The sequence below is a fragment of the Cebidichthys violaceus genome, unplaced genomic scaffold, assembly GCF_023349555.1.
Source record: "Cebidichthys violaceus isolate CVI_PGR_0920_01 unplaced genomic scaffold, fCebVio1.0.p SCAF_51, whole genome shotgun sequence".
NCBI classification, from domain to species: Eukaryota; Metazoa; Chordata; class Actinopteri; order Perciformes; family Stichaeidae; genus Cebidichthys; species Cebidichthys violaceus.
Window position 1 is genome coordinate 1,421,080 of NW_027176717.1, and position 22,569 is coordinate 1,443,648.

Sequence of the window (22,569 nt, forward strand, 5' to 3'; positions counted from 1 at the left end):
ACTGTTCACATACTCTATATCTATGTATATCTGCACATTTCTCACAGTGCAAAGATGTATCTATGTATTTAGGTGTACATGTTGAAAAGAGCGTGGTTGAGTGACCGTGTGCTGGAGAGATGCTTTGTGCAGTGTCACTCAAGCAGCGCATGCCACATGGTTTACCCTGTCTGTCAACACTGTTCTGACGTCTGAAAGCGAGATAAAGAAAGCAGAGGAGACAGGCGAGGCAGAGGAGGGCAGGTAGGTAAAAGGGAGGAAGGTGCAGACTGAGGAAGAGGAGACCAGAGTGCCACGTGAGAAGTTGAAATAAAAGCAAGAGATGGGGATGGATCTGAGGAAGAGGCGTTTGAAAGGTTTTAGTACAAACTCTCAAGTTAAGCAGATGTACATTTTGATGTATGTTCACTTAAAAAGATCATGTTTCAGTGCCCTGAAGCCAGATGTCTAATAAATTCCTCTGTGTAACCTGTAAAGACATAGAGGAATGGTGAGAGCATGTGGTCATACTCTGTTGCTGGTATGGAATTGACTGCCTGTGAATTTGAATATTATTAATGCTAACGTTCACAGTGAACTGTACCTGGTGGGCCAATAATCCTGATGAAGCTAGAGTTCATCGCAGGCCAAGGACAGAAGAGCGGACACAATGCATGTTGATTATTTTGATCCCACTGGTCAGCAGAGAGGCTGCCTGCCGGCCTGGTTGTCATTCAGTGGCCTCTGTTGTGAAGGGTATGTTAGCATGCTGCTGCTCCTGCAACAAGGAGAGACTAATTAAAATAAGGTTTAAAGAGTTCAAATATATGCGAGGCGTCTTTTAGACCTCGGTTCAGTCAGCTGCTTTTCACTTGGACCACGGGCAGTCTGTTTGAGCTATGTAAAAAAAAGCTTGGACATTGAATTAAATGCAGTAAATAGATTAAGGATGAGATGATTTTGAGCTCAAAGTGCTTTAACAAATAACAATTAGCTCAAATCAAATTATCCTGCCTGCTGTGATGCAGTGAAATGAGCACATAACAAGCAGAGGTCCGGGCTAAGCCCTGAGTCCTCAAACCCTTGAAAGTGAGAGAGATTTTTTTTTTTTTGGATAATCGTCCATGTTTGCGTATTAACTGGCCCCTCCTGTCATTTTGCAAAAGTAGCCCCCGAGCAAAGCCAGTTGAGTATCCCTGGTCTAGATGATCAGAGGACGACTAACCCTGCCTGCACTTGGTACTGCTTGGTACTTGAATTTTAGCTCAAGAGCTGAGGCAGACACGTCCCCGGCTGATAAGAGCAAATTGGAAACACTTTGCTTAGAATTCAAGCAGCGAGTTTAAATTAGCTAATCAAGAGTGATAGTCAGATGACTTTTCTCAAAGCTCTTCAAGAGAAGTGTTGACTGAAGCCTTTTCGTCAAATCAATTCAATAAAAAACGACTGCATGTTTAACTTTGACTAAAAGAGAAATACATTTTGAACACACTGAAAATTCCTGCATTGGTCTCCCTGTAATCCTGTGGGGGTTTCCTCCCACATTCCAAAGACATGTGAACTACATGGACTGGAGACTCCAGATCACACATAGGTGTGGGTCTGTGCTGGTTCTGTGATGGCTTGCGACCTGTCAAAGGGTGTCCCAATTTCCCCACTGTACCATGTTGGGATACATTCCAGACTCTCATAACTCTGGTCGACATATTTGTATCCAGGCTAAAATGTCTGTTTTCCAAAAGGTAGAATAAGGTCATAGCTCTGTTTGTCTCTAACCATGCAGATGCCAGAACGGCTTGTCTTTGTTCGTGTGTGTTTTTATACGCATATTCATTCATGTTTGTGTGAGTATCTGTTTTGAAGATGGAAATGTCCGACAGTAATCCACTTTGCTTTGTAGGCTTTCATCTTTAATTGAAGCGTTATCCGTGTTTCCGTTGCTGCATTTTATCTGGCCATCGTCCGGCCCTCCATGCTTTGCTTTGGAATAATTCATTCCCTCATGGATGGTTTTCAGTGTCCTGCCATAATAATATTACTGTATAATACATTCAAAACACTTCAGAAGAGCCCCTAAACCTCAATGACACGATGCTACAGATGAGATATGAGATGCAGAGTGAGGCAGCTTTGTTTTTTCTTAGCTGGCGGACAAATGCCACTTGAACAGGATACATGTTCTAGCTTTAAGGGGTTAAAGCTGCTGCTCTCTATATATTTTTGTACACTTAATCTCCAACGAAGCATTGTTAAATGACATGTCTGTGCGTGTGTGTGATTTTCTTTGTTCCGCAGCTACCTGAAGCGTTTCAAGGTGATGAAAATCAAGGTCCTGCGATCGTGGTGTAGGCAGATCCTCAAAGGCCTTCACTTCCTGCACACCAGAACGCCGCCTATCATTCACAGGGACCTGAAATGCGACAACATCTTCATCACGGGGCCCACAGGCTCGGTGAAGATCGGGGACCTGGGTTTAGCCACGCTAAAGAGGGCTTCCTTCGCCAAGAGTGTCATAGGTAGGAAAAAGCCTGTACACAGCCACTAGTTCCTAGTTCCTCATCTCTAACATCTCACACACACCAGTCTGTAGAGCTGGGCGAGGTGGCCAAAGTCTTCTAACACGTTGTAGGTCATTTCATATCTCGATAACGATACATATCATCATATAGCATGTTTTCTGCTTATCCAATATACAGTCTATAGCATTTATTTAAGAATTTAGGTCAAAATTCTGAGATTTTCTGAGAAGTTTTAGTTAGTATGTGCATGATATTATCAATTTAGATGATGTGATTGTGTATCACAATATCTCAATATATATTTCATCACGATATGATTCCACTGACAGATAATGATCATATTGAATCGCCCAGCCCTATAGGTTTATAGACATAAAGTTGTTTATCTATGTGAAACTTTAAGAGCTGCAGACGAGGAGAAAGTTAAACAACTGACATCATTCATGTGACTTTGCCTCAACAATAATCGTTGAACACACACACACGTACACACACACACACACACACACACACGCTGTCAGGTGTACGCAAAGACATGAGCACGGCGACATTGTGTCCTACTACACACGCCTACTGTCGATTAATCTTACTGCTTCTGAAATGTGTGGTTTTAAAAGCAAACCGCTGGTATTTGGAAATGTGAAATACTCGTCAGTCAGTCAGTCTGCTTTTAAGCTAGGATTAAGCTGTCTGGAGATGTGATGGCTACATACTGTGCACACAGCAAAAATACACACCCCGCAGATTACACACATTTATACTGAAGTTGAGTTAAAAAGTGCCTGCTGTGCTCCATGTAACAATTCGGCTGCCATTCAGTTGTTAACCACAGATATTCTGGTATTCGTACGCATTCGCCCACAAGTACCATTACTGTGCATATTCTCATGCACTTGAGGCGAGAATCATGTGCTTTTTAACTCTCACAGCTGCTTTGTAGTAATTAGACCGACCTCAACTATTTGGACACTTGCAGATTTCCCCAAACACTCGCATGAATGCATGAATGTGCACACACACGCACACAATAAGGCTGCCAGTAAGTGAGTTTGTAATTTACAATTCCCAGCTGTGTTTAGGGAATGTTTAGTCCTCTACAAATCATTTTAGTATGTGTTAGTTATAACCGACTGAGCCAGTTTGTTTTTCAGCTTTGTTTATTTAAACCTCGTAGTGTGCAGATATATTTTGTTACATAACAGGTACCATGTTGAGTTTAACATGATGACTTAGAGACCTTAATTCTATCTAAGGGTTAATTATTTCCCCCTCTCCTTTTCTTCAGGAACCCCAGAGTTTATGGCTCCAGAGATGTATGAGGAGAAGTACGATGAATCCGTGGACGTCTACGCCTTCGGGATGTGTATGCTGGAGATGGCTACCTCGGAGTACCCCTACTCTGAGTGTCAGAACGCTGCCCAGATCTACAGGCGGGTCACTAGTGTAAGTCGGCCTCTCCTCTACTGTATGGGTGTGAAACTGTATCTTTTGGATGGCTCAGCTGTGAATGAAGTTACACTGCGGAGACACCGAGTTGTGACATTCATCCGTTGCGTCCAACAGCCCTGTTTGTCCTTTTTTGTCTGTAATCTCCTCCCTCCTCCTCCCTCCTCTCTCTGCCACTCCTCTACTTGTTTACTGACTGTATTAATAAGTTTGGCATGAGCTGTGGGAGATCCAGTCATATGACCGTGTTTTTCTCAGAGCTCTCTCTGAGACAAAGTTGAAATTAAATGAAGGGAAATATGACACATGTATGGTAAAAATATAAATGGATTGAAACAGACTTACTTTCCATTCACTTTGAGCTTTGTAACAATCCAACTTTTGCTAAAAAAATTTGATAGACAGTTGGCTGAGAACAGAACACAGACGGAGTGGACAACAGATGCATCAGAGGCTGTTTTAAGTTGAGTGCTGCTGAGGTTGTGACCCCAACACACACACACACACACACACACACACACACACACACACACACACACACACACACACACACATACACATACACACACACACACACACAGAGAGAGGCAGATGAGAGCTGTCTCCCTCCTTTCCTCACAGGACTGAGTTCAGCTTTGTGGAGGCTGACAGTGATGGTTAATGGACCAGAGGATTTTACTAGAAATCTCTTTTTCTCTTCATCTCCCTCCATCCTGCTCGAGTGCTTCCATTATCTCTGTGTTCTCTCTGCCTCGATCCGTCTTATCTCCTCTTATATTTCAGCTTCATGGGAAACATGCAGCAGTGCCAACCAGAAAAGATGCTCAAACATGTGGGCACGTCTTTACTTAATTAGATACAGTTTTTACAAATAACGTTAATTTCAAAGGAATGATTACCACAATAATCCCTAAATATTTTGCTGGTAATACGACAGAAACGCAGTGTTGTTTATAGCTTATGGATGAGTGCAACATCCCCCTCAGCTGAAACTAATTCTTCTGCTACCTCTCGTGAAGTCTAATAGTAAAATTGAATGTCAACTTTAGACACACACTGGCAGCTGTTTCCCTATAATGTGTATACCAAAAATCAAAATAGATGTGTTCCATTTTCTATTTAATAATTGTAGCCAGGGTGCAAGGGCACTGGTTTCATAATGTTATAGCTTATATGCTTTAATGAATATTCAGTTTCAGTCCAGTAATGGAATCAATCAAATCCTTTATCTAACTGGCACATTCAGATTGAAAGGATTTGGATTAAGATTGCCTCTGAGCACCACTGTGAGAGAAAAGAACTGAATCTGTCAATTTAATTTAAAAAACTTCATGCGCAGAATAAATTCAGACAGTATATTTCGATCCATATGTCCATCTCGCCTCGTCTAACTCGCACAAAATTGAAATCACACGGCCAAATCAGATTATCGTTGTGACCTCGGCCTCTGTGTTTGTGTGTATGTGTTTGAGTTATAATTTCATAGCAGTAATCTCATAAATTGAAAGTGAAAGCGCATTATGCTTCTCAGATCTTGTTATTCAGTCAGCCAGACATTTTGTCAAACAACCAACTTCAGTTGTCTGTATTTGTTATTGTCACACACACACACACACACACACACACACACACACACACACACACACACACACACACACACACACACACACACACACACACACACAGAGCCTTGTGACAACCCCAGGGTGTCCCAGTCACCTGCTTCCTTTCATGTCACTGCCTAATCCAGCCTTACAGCCTTCCACCCTCCATTTCCCACAAAGTCAGAGACCTCAGTCGACCCCTGATATCTTTAAACTGCATTTAAGAAAATAAAACAATAAATGTGAAATACACTTCTGAAACCGACAGACACTTTGTTGTGATTTAATGTCCACTGTAGCATATAACAATTAAGGCCTACTACCTCTTTATCATAGTTTAATGATGGTTGAGCTTAATAGTTGCTCTGAAAGGTCACTAACATTCAAATACAGGTTGTTTAAGGAACGATCTTCATCACTGTATCGATATCAGACTCTCACGTTGTCGGTCTCAATTTGCTAAATTGGTGTTTGGGTCACTTGTAAGGTGTTGCAGGATAATGAGACAATTTATTAAATAGGAAAGCACAAAACATGCCTAAATGTATTCTTTTAACTTCTTCTTTTTGTGTTTTTGCTGGATCATTTTACCTCTTCAGACCACTAAACAGTTGTCCAGATCATAACTCATTGACGTATAGAACCAGTTGGAAGGGTCACAAAAAGGTTGGGAACCACTGGCCTGGCATGTCTAACAAAAGAAAAAATCACCTCAATAAACTAAACATTTTTCACATCAGTATTTTAATCTTAATTAGATTTTGATATATCTCATACTGGTGTTTCCGACACTGAGAGCACATGGGTTGTGCAGATGTACTTGTGATACTGTACGTTGACATACACCGTTGTTGACGTACTTCATGGCACCTTTCCTTCTGGAACATTCCTGACCTCCAATCATCCTTATACTGAAATCTTGCTTTCTTTCCCTCCTTCTCCCCTTCATCCTCCCTTCTTCTGTCAGACTTAATACCATTACTTCCTCCATTAGTCCTAACTTTGTTTGGCCCTGGAATCGTGTGTGTGTGTGTGTGTGTGTGTGTGTGTGTGTGTGTGTGTGTGTGTGTGTGTGTGAGAGAGTGTGTGACCAAGAGACGGAGATGGGGGGTTGTTGCGTAATGGTGAACTGGGGGCTTGCAGGAGAGGAAGGGAAGACAGAGCTGGAGGACAAGAGCAGAAGTAGGTGGTCATGAACAGGGTGAAATAAAGAGCTAGTTCAGACTGAAAACAACTTCCCAAGACATCTGTTAGTCCAACAGGTTTCTAGTCTGTCTGTTTTCTAGGTTTCTAGGTAAGTTCCCTACCTTTTATTTGATCAACCTTAAACCTGTCCAACTGTCTCTCTGTCGTTCTCTTTTTTCTTTTCATCCAGCTGTGTTTTTGAGTTTTTATTGCTTCCAATCTGCACTCATCGTTCTGATTTAATATTTGATATATAATGTGTGATTTAAGGAAACTATTAGAAATAGTTCTGATCTAGCTTAATGTAACTGTGAGCTCCACCTGGATGATTCCATGATTTTATACTCCATACAGGTGTACGGCAGATGGAGAGGTTGTCGTGTTTTCTGGAGCATGTCATTTTTGTTTGCTACCTTGTTATTCATTCAGGATAAAGCTTCAGCTTCGTTCTTTTTTTGACTTTGCTTCTGTTTCTATTTTGATCCTCCAATGTTTAAACAACTGGGCCAGTCATTAAGATGCCTTCTGTCAAGCTCTGGGGCTTTTGAATGATCTACCTAAAAATCTGATGGGCCTTTAGAGGTTCCTTTTTAGTTTATTGTGCCAAAAAGTGTAATACTATACCCCCTGCATTGTGCTGCATCATGAAGATATAGATTGTTTCTGTTGTCTTGCAGCTGTTTTCTTCTTTGGGAAGATCTCCAGTGTTGCCTTTTCTTGATATTAGGCGTTAGAAGGGCCTTCAGAATGAGTCCCAGCTGATACCTTTTATTAGTTTTATCCATTAAAATGGCCTCTGGTTTTCTTAATTGGCTCTGGACGGCTGTGATTCATTATGTATTCCTGAGAGGATATCTGGGTTTATGTGGGATTTAATAGTCCTGATTTACTGCGGGACCTGTCTGTCAAATGTTTAACCATCATAAAATACTGTTAACAGTAAAATGCTCTATTTGCATGGCTCATGAATTTAATTGCTGAATGGGTATTTCACAAAGTTCCATTTAATTTAATTAGTAACAGTTAATCCTGAAGTATGTAATAGGATTTTGGCAGTTCAGTCTTTTGACGCTTTCTAATTTGGTCCATATTTCTATTACTGCTATTTCTTTAATTCATTTGTCCTGTTTTCTATTTTCGTATTCTGAAGAATAATTGTGTTGTGCATTGCATACAGAGGCAAAATAAAAAACAGAAAGCGAGCATAGAACTGTTTTCTTAAAAATGACCATGAATGAATGTACAGCACATGTAGGAACAGTGTGTTTGTTTGTGTGTTTTCCTCCTATACCTTAGTGAGAAAGAAAAACGGTGTGTTTCAGTTCTATCCCAAACTCCAGCAAGTGTATCTACCATTTTGTGTGTGTGTGTGTGTGTGTGTGTGTGTGTGTGTGTGTGTGTGTGTGTGTGTGTGTGTGTGTGTGTGTGTGTGTGTGTGTGTGTGTGTGTGTGTGTGTGTGTGTGTGTGTGTGTGTGTGTGTGTGTGTGTGTGTGAGAGACTCCTTGTCTTTCTCTAAAAGCTTCCTTGTCTTCACTGCTCTTCTTCCTGTGTTTGCAGGGAGTTAAGCCTGGCAGTTTTGACAAGGTGGCCATTCCAGAGGTGAAGGAAATTATAGAGGGCTGCATCAGAACAAACAAGGATGAGAGGTGAGAGACACACACACAGCTTAACTCTGCATTGTTTTTAATTAGTAATATCTTTACTGTATAGACGTTTGCATCAATCTCTTACTTTATTAAAATTAAATGAATCACAATAAGCCTTGTAATGTTTGATGGTGCCCCCTCTCTTAATCCTGTTCTGATTCACAGCTTCTTGGTCAGAAATAGGAAGTCCTCGGTTCTGTGTCTGACCATGCTGTTGGTATGCCAAAACATTCACCGTACCTGATACTAAACCAAAGCCAAACTCTCTTTCCCTCCCTTTGTTTTTCTTCACAGTGTCTTGGGGAAGAATAGTTATATGATGGTCTGCCATTCAGTTTATTTGAGACAATGATATATAAATGTGGAAGACAGACTGTCCCCGGACTCATTGTTGTCAACTTGTTGTGTTTCTCAACAGATAAATGAAATACCACGTCTGTCCTATTGGCTTATCAGCTGGAGACCAGCTCACAAGTCGTCGCTGGTCTTCAAGAAGTGAATCCCCTCTTACATATCTTTTTTCTTTTCTCTGGTTCCTCTAGGTATGCTATAAAGATCCTGTTGAACCATGCGTTCTTCCAGGAGGACACAGGGGTCAGGGTTGAACTGGCAGAAGAGGATGATGGGGAAATGATTGCCATCAAACTTTGGCTCAGGATAGAAGATGTCAAGAAGCTCAAAGGCAAGGCATAATTGTATTTCTTCATCTAATTAAGATCTTGTAATGTCTGCCATTCCTAAAGTCTTAGTTCCACAAACAGATACTTTTGTATTGATAACCATAAACACTATTTTTACAATGTAGATTTTGATTACTCCAAAGAAGACAGAGGGACAGCTTCCTGACCAGCCATTTGTTCACTTGTTTGCAGGCAAATACAAAGACAACGAAGCCATCGAGTTCTCCTTTGACCTGAACAAGGACGTCCCTGAAGATGTGGCCCAGGAAATGGTATGTACAGAATGGAAGGAGAAGAACTATGTGGTAAGAAGAGATGGAGGAGGGTTGATGGATGAAGATGGTTAAAAAGAGAGTGTGTGTGTGTGGCTTCAACCAACTCCCCAGGTTGAGTCCGGCTACGTTGCTGAGGGTGACCATAAGACCATGGCGAAGGCTATCAAGGGTCGCGTGTCTCTGATCCGGCGGAAGAGAGAACAGAGGCAGCTGGTACGAGAAGAACAGGAGAAGAGAAAACTTGAGACAGAACAACAACAACAACAACAGCAACAGCAGCAACAGCAGCAACAACAGCAACAGCAGCAAGAGACACTCAAATCTTCTCACACACAGGTTAGTTGACCGCTAAGCTAGCTAGCTTAGTTTAATGTTTAATGATTAAAGTAAATCAGTTTGTTAGTGTATTTGTACTTTTGGAACACTCGACTGGTTGTTAGAACAAGAGACTGAAATACGGATATTTTCAGGGTTTTCGTAGTAAGAGTCCACGTGGTCCTTTTTCCAGCGGTAGACTTAACCCTAGCTTGTGTTTGTTCGTCTGCAGGTAGAAGCCGAGGAGACTGAAGTGGAACAACAGCAGCTTCACTATCAGCAGACGGGCATCTCACACGCATGTAAGACAAACTTCTAATTGCACAGGGAGTCGATACTTAGAGCACAGCATCATCACATTCTGCATGGATGTTGTTTTTTCCGTCGCATGTCTATGTCTTATTCATAAAAGACAATATTTTAAGCATCTGTAATGTATGATTTAGGGTTACCATGAGACACCGTTCCAGCACTTCCATCTCTAAAAACATGTGACAAATGACTGCATACATCTCTAAAAACATTCACCACGAGCCAAGAGGGTTATTCCAGTATCATATTGTAAACACGGGGCAGCGATTGTTCAGTTACTTTGCAAGTGTGGCTCACACTTTACAGTCCTCCTATTGTAAACAGAAAACGCTGGAACTGACTATTAGTTCTTCCTTCCTTTAATTGTATGCCACTGAAGTTGTTCATGCGTTGTTGTGCCCTTTATAAACAGCTTGTGCTCCCCTGTGGTTGATGCATTGTTTTGTTTTTAAACCAGCAGAAGAATTACTTGTATTAATGTAGTGCAAATTCCTACAGAGATATACAGATTCTTCCCACGTAAATACTGAGTTTCTGTTCGTCTTTACTTTAAGATAGACTTTATTGGACTGAAGGTGACCCTAACAAATCTCTGTTTGTCTTTCTCCCCCTCAGCTGAAGGAGGCCTGGACAGCGGCCAGGGCTCCTCCGTTTTCTCCTCGGACTCCCCCCACCTGGGTCAGCTGACCATGTCTTACAGCTGCTCCCACTCCCCCCATCCCCCTTCCCAGCCCCAAACCCCTTACCCCTCCACCCCCTCTGCTAACCCGCTGCAGCACCCAGGCTACACCCAGCCGCCGCAGCCAATGGTGAGTGGCGTTATCATCCAAATTGGACATTGCGCACGTGTAGGCTGTATATGCATAGTCAGTTTGACGTTTGTTTTGGAGTGGGAGTGAGTAGGAATGACGCTTGCAGTGAGTAGGCTGACAATTTATTGAACTAAAAACAGAAGAGCATGTTATTGATGTTTTTTATTTGGAGATGATCTTATGACCTGAAGAAGAGGACTAGAAGGTATTTGATTTCTTCTTGTCTATTGAGGCTGCAACTTACTGCATTGCGCGGAGAGAAAGCAACACATCTGCCAGCCAATATTTAAGACACTTAGATAAGTTAGTTAATTACACAATCTGATATTTATTCAGTTTGTTACTTTCATAGTAAGCCAGCTAAGCATTCCTTTTTGTAATTCATCTTTAAATCTGTAAGTCACTTTCTCCTCAGCGTACCAGATGTCGTGCATCCCTCTTTACCTCAATCCTGACATTTCATCAGTTGCCTCTTTCTTTCTTCCTCCCTCAATCCTCCTCGTTCTGTGTGTTAAAATGTACTTCTCATCAACCACCATGCTTTATACTTTGCTCAGGCAGAAGCATCCTGTTCAGGAAAGAATAAGGAATGAGTAGGATGAAATACCTACTACACTGTAAACTAAGACGCTGGGCAAATGTCACATTTACTATCCTAATTTTGTTGATCAGGTATTCTGTATATTATTCTGGTGTCAGGGGAGTGATGTAATTATGCATACAGTGTGCTCAGCATTTTGGGGATTTTTACTGCATTTTAAGAATTTTCCCAAGGAAATAATGAATCTTAGATATGGCACGATAACGTTCTAAAACTTTCTTCCTTTAGAAATTAGAAGTCCCTCCTTGTTTGTTTATTTGTTTGTCTATTCACTCTTATTGAATACTGATATATTGCATTTCTTCTTCTCTCTTATGGCCCTGGATTTACATTTATCATATGTTTCAGTCACTCAGGGGATGTTTGATGAGCATAGCTTGTTTTAACCATAATCATTAATTGTAAACCTTTTAGCAGCAGATGAGTCCAATTCCTTGCTCAAGGGCACATTTATACGTAAATACGATAGGAGGAGTGATCATTTCTTATTTAATTCCCCACAACGTTTGCATCTGGTGACCTTTTGGCTATAGATGCTCTTCCACTGACTTCCAGTTTACCAGCACCTACACTGACTGACATTGTTCAACTGGATATTCATTGAGTTTGTAGGCTGATTGATTGAATAATTTAATGATGGTTCTATTTATCAATAGGCTTATTTTATCATTGAAGGTAATTTCAGTGTAGACAAACTGACTTACTTACAGACTGGTCTATCACGTTAAATAACTACTTAATTGAATATCTTGAATAACCATTCTCTCCTTTTATGTAATATTGTGTTAATTTATTTCATTATTTAGTTTAGAGTTTATTTCTTTCTATTTCTTTGTTCACTGTTCTGTTTGTGTTTAATTTGTCTTTATTGCCTTTGTTCATAAGGTAATTTATATTTATTTGTGTTATTATGCTATTTGTCTTTAACTTTCCTAACAGGTTTTGCTTGAAATTTGTTGTTGGAAAAACTGGAACGGTTGCTCCTACAAAGTCACTGATGCAATGATCCCCCGTTTACAGAATGCCCTTTTCTCTTTCATTAATCCTTCAAAAACGTAGCAGCTATTATTTAGTTTGTTTATGTAATAAGTTCTAATTATGGATTCTGTATTCTTCATTTAGCCTCTTCTTTTTTACACGTCCTTTGGTTGTGTTTTAATTTTAAATTTAATTTTGCATGTTTAGTTCACTTCTATGTTTAAATTCCTTTGCGTTTGTTTTCCATGTTGGTCCCATCCTCTTCTATCTCCCCTCTCTGGCCCACAGCCCGCATTGCGCCGTCGTCGAAGTCGTAGCATGTCTGTTTGCGTCCCTCCGTCCTCCTACTCCTTTTCCCATGCTCCTCCACCAATGGCCGTTCGTCCAAAGCAGCCCTCCACCCCTCCTCCAGACCCGTCCTCCTCATCCTCGTACACCACCGCCTCCCCCTGCATGCCTCTCGCAGCAGAGAGGGACACGTTCGCTGGGCGCCTCTCCAAGGCCCTGGAGACGGTCCTACCCATTCACTCGGCCACCTCTCTGCCCAGGGCCAGGCAGCGGAGGGCCAGCCTACCTGCCCTGTTCTCCACCCCTGTAGGTTCACAGTCCTACAGTCCTAAACCCCAAGGCCCACGATGGTTGGTGACAACCAGAGAAGAAGGGAGAGAGAGAAAGATGGCGGATAGGGGTCACACTGGTGTCTGGAAGTAGATAAAACTGCTTAAACATGTTGGAAAGGCCCAGTGCAGTTAATGCAACATGCTCTCACTGCAGAGCTGGATGGCGTGGTGAATGAAAGGATTCTTAATGAAACAGCTTGTGTTACTCGTGCAGGTTTTTGTCACAGCTTTGAACAACTAGCCAAATAAGAAATGCATAAACAACCACATGGAATCAGAGAATTTAATTTATTTGCAAGTTCATTGAAAATAAGAGGAGACACACACTTGAGAAAAACATGAATTATTTTAGTAGCGCTGTGTCCCTCCCAGCCTCCTTTACTAAATATTAATATGCATACAGCATCTGTCCTCTTCACAGTTAACATATTGATCACGTTTGTTTATACAATATAATGTGAGCTGAGATAATTATGTATCTTTATTTAAGGCATTTTATCCCTTGTCTTGATTAGTATGACCTCAGGGTTTACTTTCAGACACCGCTGTGAGTCTCGTTCTACCCATCCACCTCTCTTTAACTCTCTCTGCCTCCCTCTGTTCGACCTCCATGTGTTCACATTGAATACAGATTGACTGGCTTTACCTTTTAACTTTGCTCTATGATACAAAGCTCCATTATCATGTGCATGTGCCATCAGGAAAGCTGCTCATTTGACAGCCAAAATTATTAGAGCGTTCATTTAAGATAGATGAAAGAATCTCTGCTACAAGACAGTTTTCCTGAGTGCAGGTGCGTCTGGATATGATTGAGCTTATCTGGCCTTTCTTTTCTTCGTATTATTCTACATAAACTACCCCACTGTGTATCTACCTGTGATCGCTCACAGTGTCTTTTACTGTCTTGTCTTTGGGTTGTCTGCTTGTCTTTGTGCTTTACCAGTCTGTCCCTTGGCCTGTCTGTCTGTTCTACTCCAGCTTTGTTTTTTAACATTACCTTTTTAACTTCATCTCATCACTCCTTTTTTTACAGCTGTTGGTTATATTCTGTCCTATTTTAAACACATCTTTTGTTTCTGATGTGGAGAGAAAATATATCTCCCTTTTTTCTCTTGGTAGTGCTTTGAAATGATACTCTTTACTATTTTCTCCATTTCATGTGGGCCTTTGCTGTGGTTCTCTCTCTCGTTCTCTGAGTCTCATTCTTAAATTCATTGTATCTCATTGTCGCAGCAGCATTCAATGCCGCACCTCTACAGTGGAGGAGGAAGCACAGGAGGAGGAGTAGGAGCAGGAGGGAGCATCCCCCTCCAAACTCTCCCAGAGCCCCCTAATATTTTCTTCCCCTCCATCCCTGAGCGTCCCATTTCCTTCTCGCCTCCTCCCACTGGGCCTCCTAAGGCCTACAACACTCAGAGACGCAAGAGCACGTCCATTCTCGAGGCACACACTCGACACTTCCAGCCTGCCTACACTCGCTATGGGAGCAGCCTGCATCCCTTTTCTGGGATGGAGGGTGTTGAGACGCCCTCTCTCTTCATGGTGAATCCTGGTTTTGCAGCAGCCGCTCAAAGACTTGGTGTTGGTGAGCCGCTGCATCTCCAAGGACAATCTGACCCAAGTTTATACGGCTATAAAGACATGAGAGCAGAGCATGAGGAAGCAGTGAGGAGATTAAGTCTAAATCAAGCTGCCTTATTGGACCATTATGAAGCGATGGCTTACGGTGGATACCCAATGACAGCACACCAGCTTGGCCACTTAAGTTTCCATCAGCAGAGGCAAGCAGCAGCAGCAGCAGCTGCAGCCGCTAGTTTCGGTTTCGATCCTGTTCCTCCACCTCAACCAGGGTACTTGCACGCACACCTCATGCAAAGAATGAGTGCACACAGCCCAATCCCTCCACCGTTACCCCCCATGAGTGCGCCCACTGGCGGCTCTTCTTCCTCGTCTGATGGATGCTATCTTCCACCACAGCATGCCTCCTCGTCGGCTTTCCCGATAACTGCACCTCCAGTTATGGCTGAGGCCCCACCACCGACTGGAAGTGTTTTTGAGTTCCATTTAGCTGCAGCCGCCGCCGCCGCTGCAGCTGCCGCTGCCGCTGCCGCTGCAGCTGCCGCTGGAGACCCAAGCCTCCTGGCATCCAGACTTTACCGGGCCAGAAGGAGCTCCATGGACCTCCCTCTGGAGGACAACACCGGAACTGGATCAGGTGGTTCAGGCACGTCGAGCCGCCTTCAGCCGGTGACAGAAGAGCTGTATGCATATATCAGTCCCGAGCTCCCCTTACCTCCAGGAAGTCTTCTTCTTCACCACATAGGTATAGCCACAAAAGACAGAAGCCCAGAACCTTCCAGTGACTCGATGGCCTCCTCTGATGCCGGGGAATTCCAGTCACCTCCTCCCCCTCCTCTCCTCCCTCCCTTCGACTTCTCCGCTGCTCAGTCCATCCCTCACTCGTCCTCCGCCGCGCTCTACGATTCATCCGGAGGAGTGTTCCCCGTAGATCCCCAGGGACATCCACCCTCCATGCAGAGCTTTCTCCCTGCCACTCCGTCCACCGAACCTGGGGGAGCGTCATTAACCCAGCTGGAGTCTTTGATCCAGAGCGCCTGGGCTCGGCATGGAGGGGTGATACCAGCCCAACCCGATATGACGTACCATGAGTCATTGCTGGCCATGCAAGCCGCTAACCTTACTCTGGTACTGAGTCTAGACCTTAAAAACACCCCTACACCTCTGGGTCAGTTACTAGTGGAAATGACACAAGTTGCTTTTTTAGCAAAGATCCAAAACCAGCTTTGTAATTGCCTTATTGGGACATTTTCTTTGTTATTTGACTGCAAATAGCCAACAACTCAGATTAAGAATTTCATATATATTACCATAGACCTATTTTTTCATGATCTTTTGCCCATGAGGTCATTTGCATTTAATTGAAAAACATCAAAAACTTCCATCAATTAAAGTGAATCTTTCTATGAAAAGCGGCTGAATTAATTTATGATAGTAATTTGACCCAGACCCTGTTATACCAATCCCTGCTGTGTTTTTTTTTTTTTTTTTTTTTTTACCCTACCAACCCAGGAGCCCCAGTTGATGCTTATTGTCATCATGTAGCCTTTAATTGTGTCATATCAACATGACAGAGAGATTCTCATCATCTGCCTTCAGAATCTCTCACATTATGGCAATGTGTGCTCATAGCAATACTTAAATAGTTCGTAAGAAATTATAGATGAGGGCACAACCCAGAGCACATCTGGGTTCAACCAAGACCAGGAGCATTTGATTTGAAATCCAACATAAGTTGAGTAATAATTATTTTAAAAGCAACATTCAGAAGGTAGACTTTTGGGACAATCTCTGTTGTGCAAGCTTTGTAAGCAGTCTAAGCCCCCTCCTGTGTTTATATTGTGTATTTGATTTCTTTGTAAATATCAGTAAGTAATATGTTGTCTGTATGTTCATATACAAATGTGTATGAGAAATGTGTGTTTGTGTCAGTATACTGTATGTATGGTATACTTACATTTTTACTCTTACAAATCCAAAGTCTGTTTTTGGCCTCAAATGGTGAAAATTGTATCTAGAAAAACTTCAAATATATCTATTTATTCTAGACACCTAAGACAATCCTTGAAGTGTGATGAAGCTATGAGACTTTGTTGATTTGTATGAACAAACACTCAGAAACATACAACAAAATCAAGGGGGCTTAGACCAACCTTTCAGTGTAACCATGCGGATAGCCTTTTCATTTGTATACTTTAGATTCTGTTTTGTGTTGTAATTGCTAAAGATCTTGGCTTTAAGTCAGTTCTTTATTACAGCGTATTGTATTGTCGTTTCCTACCCACACTGGAAATCAACTTCCTACACAAAGTTCAAAGGTCACAGTTCAAATTAATTAAACCCTTTAGAATGCTGATATTATCAGTGTCACCTTTACTTTCTTCATGTTTTACTTTGAACCATCACTGTGATCACTGGCCTTTTTCTTCTAATTCCTTCAGTCTTTATGTCACTACCTCTGTTTTGTTTTTCTCACGTCATTATCTTTCATCCATTTAAGTTTCCATACAGTGTATTTAGTAGATATCGTTGTTGTGAAATTCTTTTGTCTCTACGTGACTGCTTATGATGTTAAGAAAAGGTAGGTAGCAGTGTGTCTGGTGCGACATGCTTGTGCTTCATGACAAGTAAAGGGTTCAGTCAATAGAACGGCCATAGCAGTCTGTATGATGATGTCCTAGGTAGGGATGATACAGCTCTGTGTGGCTTAATGCTCGCTAGGAATGTACCAGGATCAAAAATCACTAATACCAAAGTTTAACTTTGCTGGAAATAGAAAGAAAATCTGTAACATTTCAAACCACTCAGACTTTCTTTAAGGATTCTTTTGAAAAGTATTGAAAGAGCTTTTTTTTTATAGCATAACAAATGTGGCGCTCAGGACAGGTTATACAGCATCTGGATGAAATCTCGTAAATCTAAACTCACTATAGAATTTGACTAATTATCCGCAAAAGCTTTCTGAACAGGATTATATCAGGCGATGTGGCAACTAAACATGACTCAAGGCATGTTTGCAGTCTCAAGCTTTTGCTTTTACTTTAACACCATCAGGAACAGGCAGAGTCAGCCATGACTCATATTTTATCGTTTGCAATACAACAAAAGACGCGTTAGGATGTTTTAGGGAGGGGTGAGTTGTTGAAAGGATTTGGTGTCTGTATTCCAGTTTCTACCTTGTGCTTCTTTGATTTAATATCACTACCAATCACTAAGGGTTTGACCTGCATGTAAAAACAAAAGTCCCTGTACTTACATCCTGCCTAACCCCGGTTCTGTGCCTGTACTGTTGTACATGCTACACTACGAACTGTGTATACAGTTGGTATTGGTCTGCATATATCTGTTGCCGTATAGATGGACGTTGTCTGTGTGCATGTGTGCATACACAAGAAGAATATGTAGACTAAACACTGATCACTAGAGAACTGAACCTTGTGTTTGCACTAATGTACAGTTTCTGGTTGATGAACTGCGAACATGCTCTGATTTTGTTTTCTCGTTTTTCTTTCTCCTTATTGCCAATTTCTCTTGATTTCCCTCTCCTCCAACCTTTTTATGTCCTTCGACATCTCGTCCTCTCCGTCCACCCTTCTGTCTGTCTTTCTCTGAATCTGCTCCACAGCAACAGGCTCAGACTCCCACCCCCCAGTCCACTCCCCAGGGACCCCCTCTGGTCCCTGTCACCACCCAGCCAGCTCCTCCTGGGGCCCCCCAACAGGTAAGACAAGTAGGAAAACAACTGAAGCAACCTACAAAGTCACTTTTTAGACATCCAGTCTTCTCTCACGTCATCACTTTTATCTCACTTTTAACACCACCGCCCCTTGATGTCCGAACCCCAAAAAGATTAAAAACAAAAATACCTCCACATTATATCCTATGTGCTTATACAGCAGTAACTCGTATGTCGGCTTTCACTTTGAAGTTGTTGCCTTTGCTTCAAGGTATCGACTCCCACAGAGCTGGCACTTTGCCTGCAGTTATACCACAGTCTTTCTGAGAAACTGTGTTTGCCCCCAGCACAAGCCACTGCGGTGAACTAATTGCAGCCCTAAACTGATTTGATTGAGCATTAAATTGGATGTTAATCAGAGATAAAAAAAAAATGTCTTTTCAGAAAAAAAGATGGACTAGCAAAACGGCCATTCCCTCTTAATTACATTTACAGTGTTTACAAAACACTTTTATTGCAATCATGGACATTGTATTCATATTTTACTTTTTTAATCTTTTTATTGTAATATTGTTTGACAACCAATTAGGAAATTAACAACACAGGGGGTTGCAAAAAACTGATTTTAATTAGATAAGATTGATTTTTCCCACCTGGCATTTTCCAACTAATTTTGGTTTATCCAGGTTATAATAATCAGGACATGGGAACTGCACTAGCTATAAAAAAGTGTCAAACCAAAAAAAGATACATTTATATTCATATTGATTAATTATCTCTCCTCTCTTTTCTCCTCTGCTCTCTGTCTCACACTGCTTTCCTTTCTCTCTTCAGGTCGTTTCATCCAGTCACAGTATTACATCAGTTCAGAGCCCCACACACACATCTCTGCCACAGGCGTCTTCACAGGTACGTAACGCAGCACCACTAATGAAATATACTGTACATGTAACACAATTCTTCAGAAACAAACTCCTAATAAACACAAGCTGGTGCTGGCTCTTTGCAGACAGGTGCAGGATTTAACTGAAGATCTTCACACATGTATGCATTTCTCTTTACCGAAACACACACCTTCCTGTTTGTACATATAGTAATTATGTACACTTGAACATTTTGTCACACATGCTAAAATCTATACTGAAGACAATTTATTGAACACCGACCTCTTAGTCTTCATTACTGCACCTCAGGGTTAGTTTTAGTTTCAAACAGCTCTCTGTTGTTTTGCCATACACTCCACTGTAGTTGCATTTAAACACGGATACACAGGCACCCAGACACACACATGGACATCCACATTTACACACAGTTGCCGTCAGTCTTCATATTCAATGCCATTCTTGGCCCGTGTGTTATTATTGCATGTTTTGCTCGTCTTTTTGCTTCTTTCTTCTTCGTTCAGCTCAGATTGTTTTTCTGTTTTTCTTTCCACTCTCTGGCTTGCTGCCTGCACTTATCACCGGGTTTGTCCTCATGTGTTTATACTTGTCTGTACAATTGTATGTGGGATTGTGTGTGTGTGTGTGTGTGTGTGTGTGTGTGTGTGTGTGTGTGTGTGTGTGTGTGTGTCTTCAGTTTTTTGACCTCAGTCCGTCTCCTAGTATAGAACATCTTTACTTTCTGTACCAAGCTGCTCGGCTGGCAATAGTCCAGGTACCAGAACGTATGCGAGTGTATGTGTCTTTCATGTACGCGCTGTCGGTGCCCATGTGTATCTGTTAGTGATAGTGTGTGTGTCTGTTTGACACACTATCTTGTTTTGTTGATGCCTATCGTTAATAGTTCTCCTTTGTTCACCCCACATGTAATGCTCCTTCTAACTATTAAAACATAGATGGCAAATACATGAACACATTTTTAGCAAATGAAGATGGGTGATTTCCTGAATCACAACTGATAAATGGTAAAAGATGAATATTGGTAACAGTGGGCAGTGGAAAAACCTTGTAAGAGATGTAGCATCGATGTTCAGGCCAAAATCCAGTATGTTTTGGTTTTTACTCCTAACCTCTTTGGGTTTGGATCAAAACGAAGTTAGTATGGTTCATGTGGTTCTGGTGTGAAAGCAGTCAGTCGGACCAAATAACCAAAATGAGACCGACTAAAAAGGCGGGTCTCGGTTCACTTCTAAGGGAACTCTGGTGCATTTTGTTTAAGTTGTGAAACAAACAGGATTTAATGTGATTTTAGAATTATTTCAAAAGCTCAACTCTGATAAATCATCATCTGTCCCTGAGTCATCAGAATTTAATTTCCCTCGAGGGTCCTGAGGACAATCGCCAAAACTGTCCAATCAAGCAGTTACCTGTCGGTCCATATAACTTCATGTTTACTCCTCTTGGTTCACTTATAAAAAGTCAGTGTGAACAGGAGGCAGACAGGAACTAAACTGCAATAATGTCTCATTTTTTCCCCCTTGTTTCGGACCAAACAAACCGAAAGCTGATGCTTACAGTACATCTGCAAAGTCAACAATGCAGTCTGCAAAATGTTTTACTGTCTTCACTTGTGGATATGTAATCATTAGAATGATAATGATATTCAAGTGTCATGTGCATCAGAAGGTTTACATGCAGCCATTTTGTGGCAGTAGCTACGAAGAGCAGCTGAATTTAATTGTAAAGAACGATTCACATTGACGCATTTATAGATTGACTTCTTTGTGTGACAGCAAGTAAACTGGCTGGTTGGTTATGCACTGTTATTCATGCGCTAGTTATACTCTATTATTTTCATCCCCGTACCTTTTGTTGTGCATAAATGTAAAAAAGAAATACAATGTAGGTTATTTAAAGAGTTTTTGACTTCTGCTAGCACTTTGGAGCACTTTTTGAGTGGATCCTTGTTGTGTTTGTCTCATGCTGGACAGGCACACCGAGTACTACCTTCACAGCCTTGTTGTGTATACTTGTGGTCATGCGACCACGGTGTTAACTTCCCTGCAGCGCTCTATTGACAGGTGGCTGTAATGCGCCAAGATACACAGCGATGTGCCAACAGAGGCAGGGATCAAGAAGACCAGCTAGTAAAGACGGATGTAAACTATGCAGGTTTCTCACCTTTAAGAATAATCGCCCTTTGGAACCGTTTTATGAGGAAAGTAATGCATTTGACATTTAAACCTCAAGAACACATGCAATGACTTTAAACTCAATATAGACTTACAGCAGCGTTAAATCACTTTGTAAAGTGTGAGAAACATCTGGTTTTATGTCCTGTGTGTGTGTGTGTGTGTGTGTGTGTGTGTGTGTGTGTGTGTGTGTGTGTGTGTGTGTGTGTGTGTGTGTGTGTGTGTGTGTGTTTTAATATGGTATTAAGAGTGTTGCTTATCTGCATTGTACAAATAATCTGCCTGCCCTCTACTACCTGTAAAGCCACATTGTACGTTGCCTGTTGAGATGTATTTGTGGTTGCATGATCTTAAGAGTCGCGTGTGTTTTACACAACCTTTGTGTCACAGAGTTTGTTGTTTCATTTGAGATGTTGTCACTAATAGGCTTGATCAATGTTCCAGTGAACTATAGATGTCTTTATTTTAACATGATTTATCATGGAGATCAATAAAGAACCAGACTCACAAGCTGACAGTAGTTTTCTTTTGATGTGAAGCCTTTAAGGTGAACAGTTATCTCACTGTTCCGTTACCGAGGCCATGTATCTGTCTTTTCTCGGGTTTATCTGCTTCCTCATCCTCCCTCTGACGTTGCTCCCTTGCTTTTCCTCCTACCTGTCCTCTCGACCCTTATCTACCTTCTTCTCTCTCCCTTCTTTTCTCTTTCTGCCTCCTGGCCCTTCCTCCTCTTCTCAGCCCAGCTTAACTCCGTCTTCCGTTTCTTTGGTGACACTGCCCTGTCCGTCGGTTGTGGCTTCCCCTCCCTCTCCTCTGCCGCTCCCTGTTGGGGCGGTGCCTACTATTATTTCTCCTCCTCCTCCTGTGCCCATACCTGTGCCTCAGTCGTTGGCTACGGTGGTGCCAATCATCAGTGTAGTCACCGCCCCGCCTGATACTCCCATGGAAGCCCCGCCCCAGGTACTGCTTATATACGGTCAGACCCGACACCTGAATGCTGTAGATGTTTGAATCCTGGGATTATTGGATTGTTAACATTGTTTTTATGGAAATCCTACTTGTCCATGATGCACATTTGAAAGAGAGGATGGACTGCATGTTCTATAAGATGCAAGAACATTTTCATATTCTTATTCATATCCATATGCAGTATCTGTGAGGTTTGGAAGTCAGATTCACCAAACAGTTTGGACGGTAGTTATATTAAATCTGCAATCTGAACAACGGTTTCCAGTTGGTGTGTGGTATTTTGCAATGGTTCTGCATTTA

At 41.8% G+C, this 22,569-nt stretch overlaps 1 protein-coding gene across 1 annotated transcript in view; it reads left to right on the top strand.

Annotated features, from left to right (window-relative positions):
• Positions 1 to 22,569, top strand: part of LOC137888094 (serine/threonine-protein kinase WNK1-like) — an 81,674-nt gene that overhangs the window by 38,289 nt on the left and 20,816 nt on the right. The window contains 12 exon segments of the mRNA XM_068731397.1: positions 2,275 to 2,495; positions 3,784 to 3,941; positions 8,292 to 8,380; positions 8,923 to 9,062; positions 9,253 to 9,332; positions 9,447 to 9,671; positions 9,883 to 9,952; positions 10,578 to 10,771; positions 14,207 to 15,679; positions 18,177 to 18,272; positions 19,062 to 19,136; positions 22,039 to 22,260. Coding sequence (XP_068587498.1) covers positions 2,275 to 2,495; positions 3,784 to 3,941; positions 8,292 to 8,380; positions 8,923 to 9,062; positions 9,253 to 9,332; positions 9,447 to 9,671; positions 9,883 to 9,952; positions 10,578 to 10,771; positions 14,207 to 15,679; positions 18,177 to 18,272; positions 19,062 to 19,136; positions 22,039 to 22,260 — 3,043 coding nt within the window.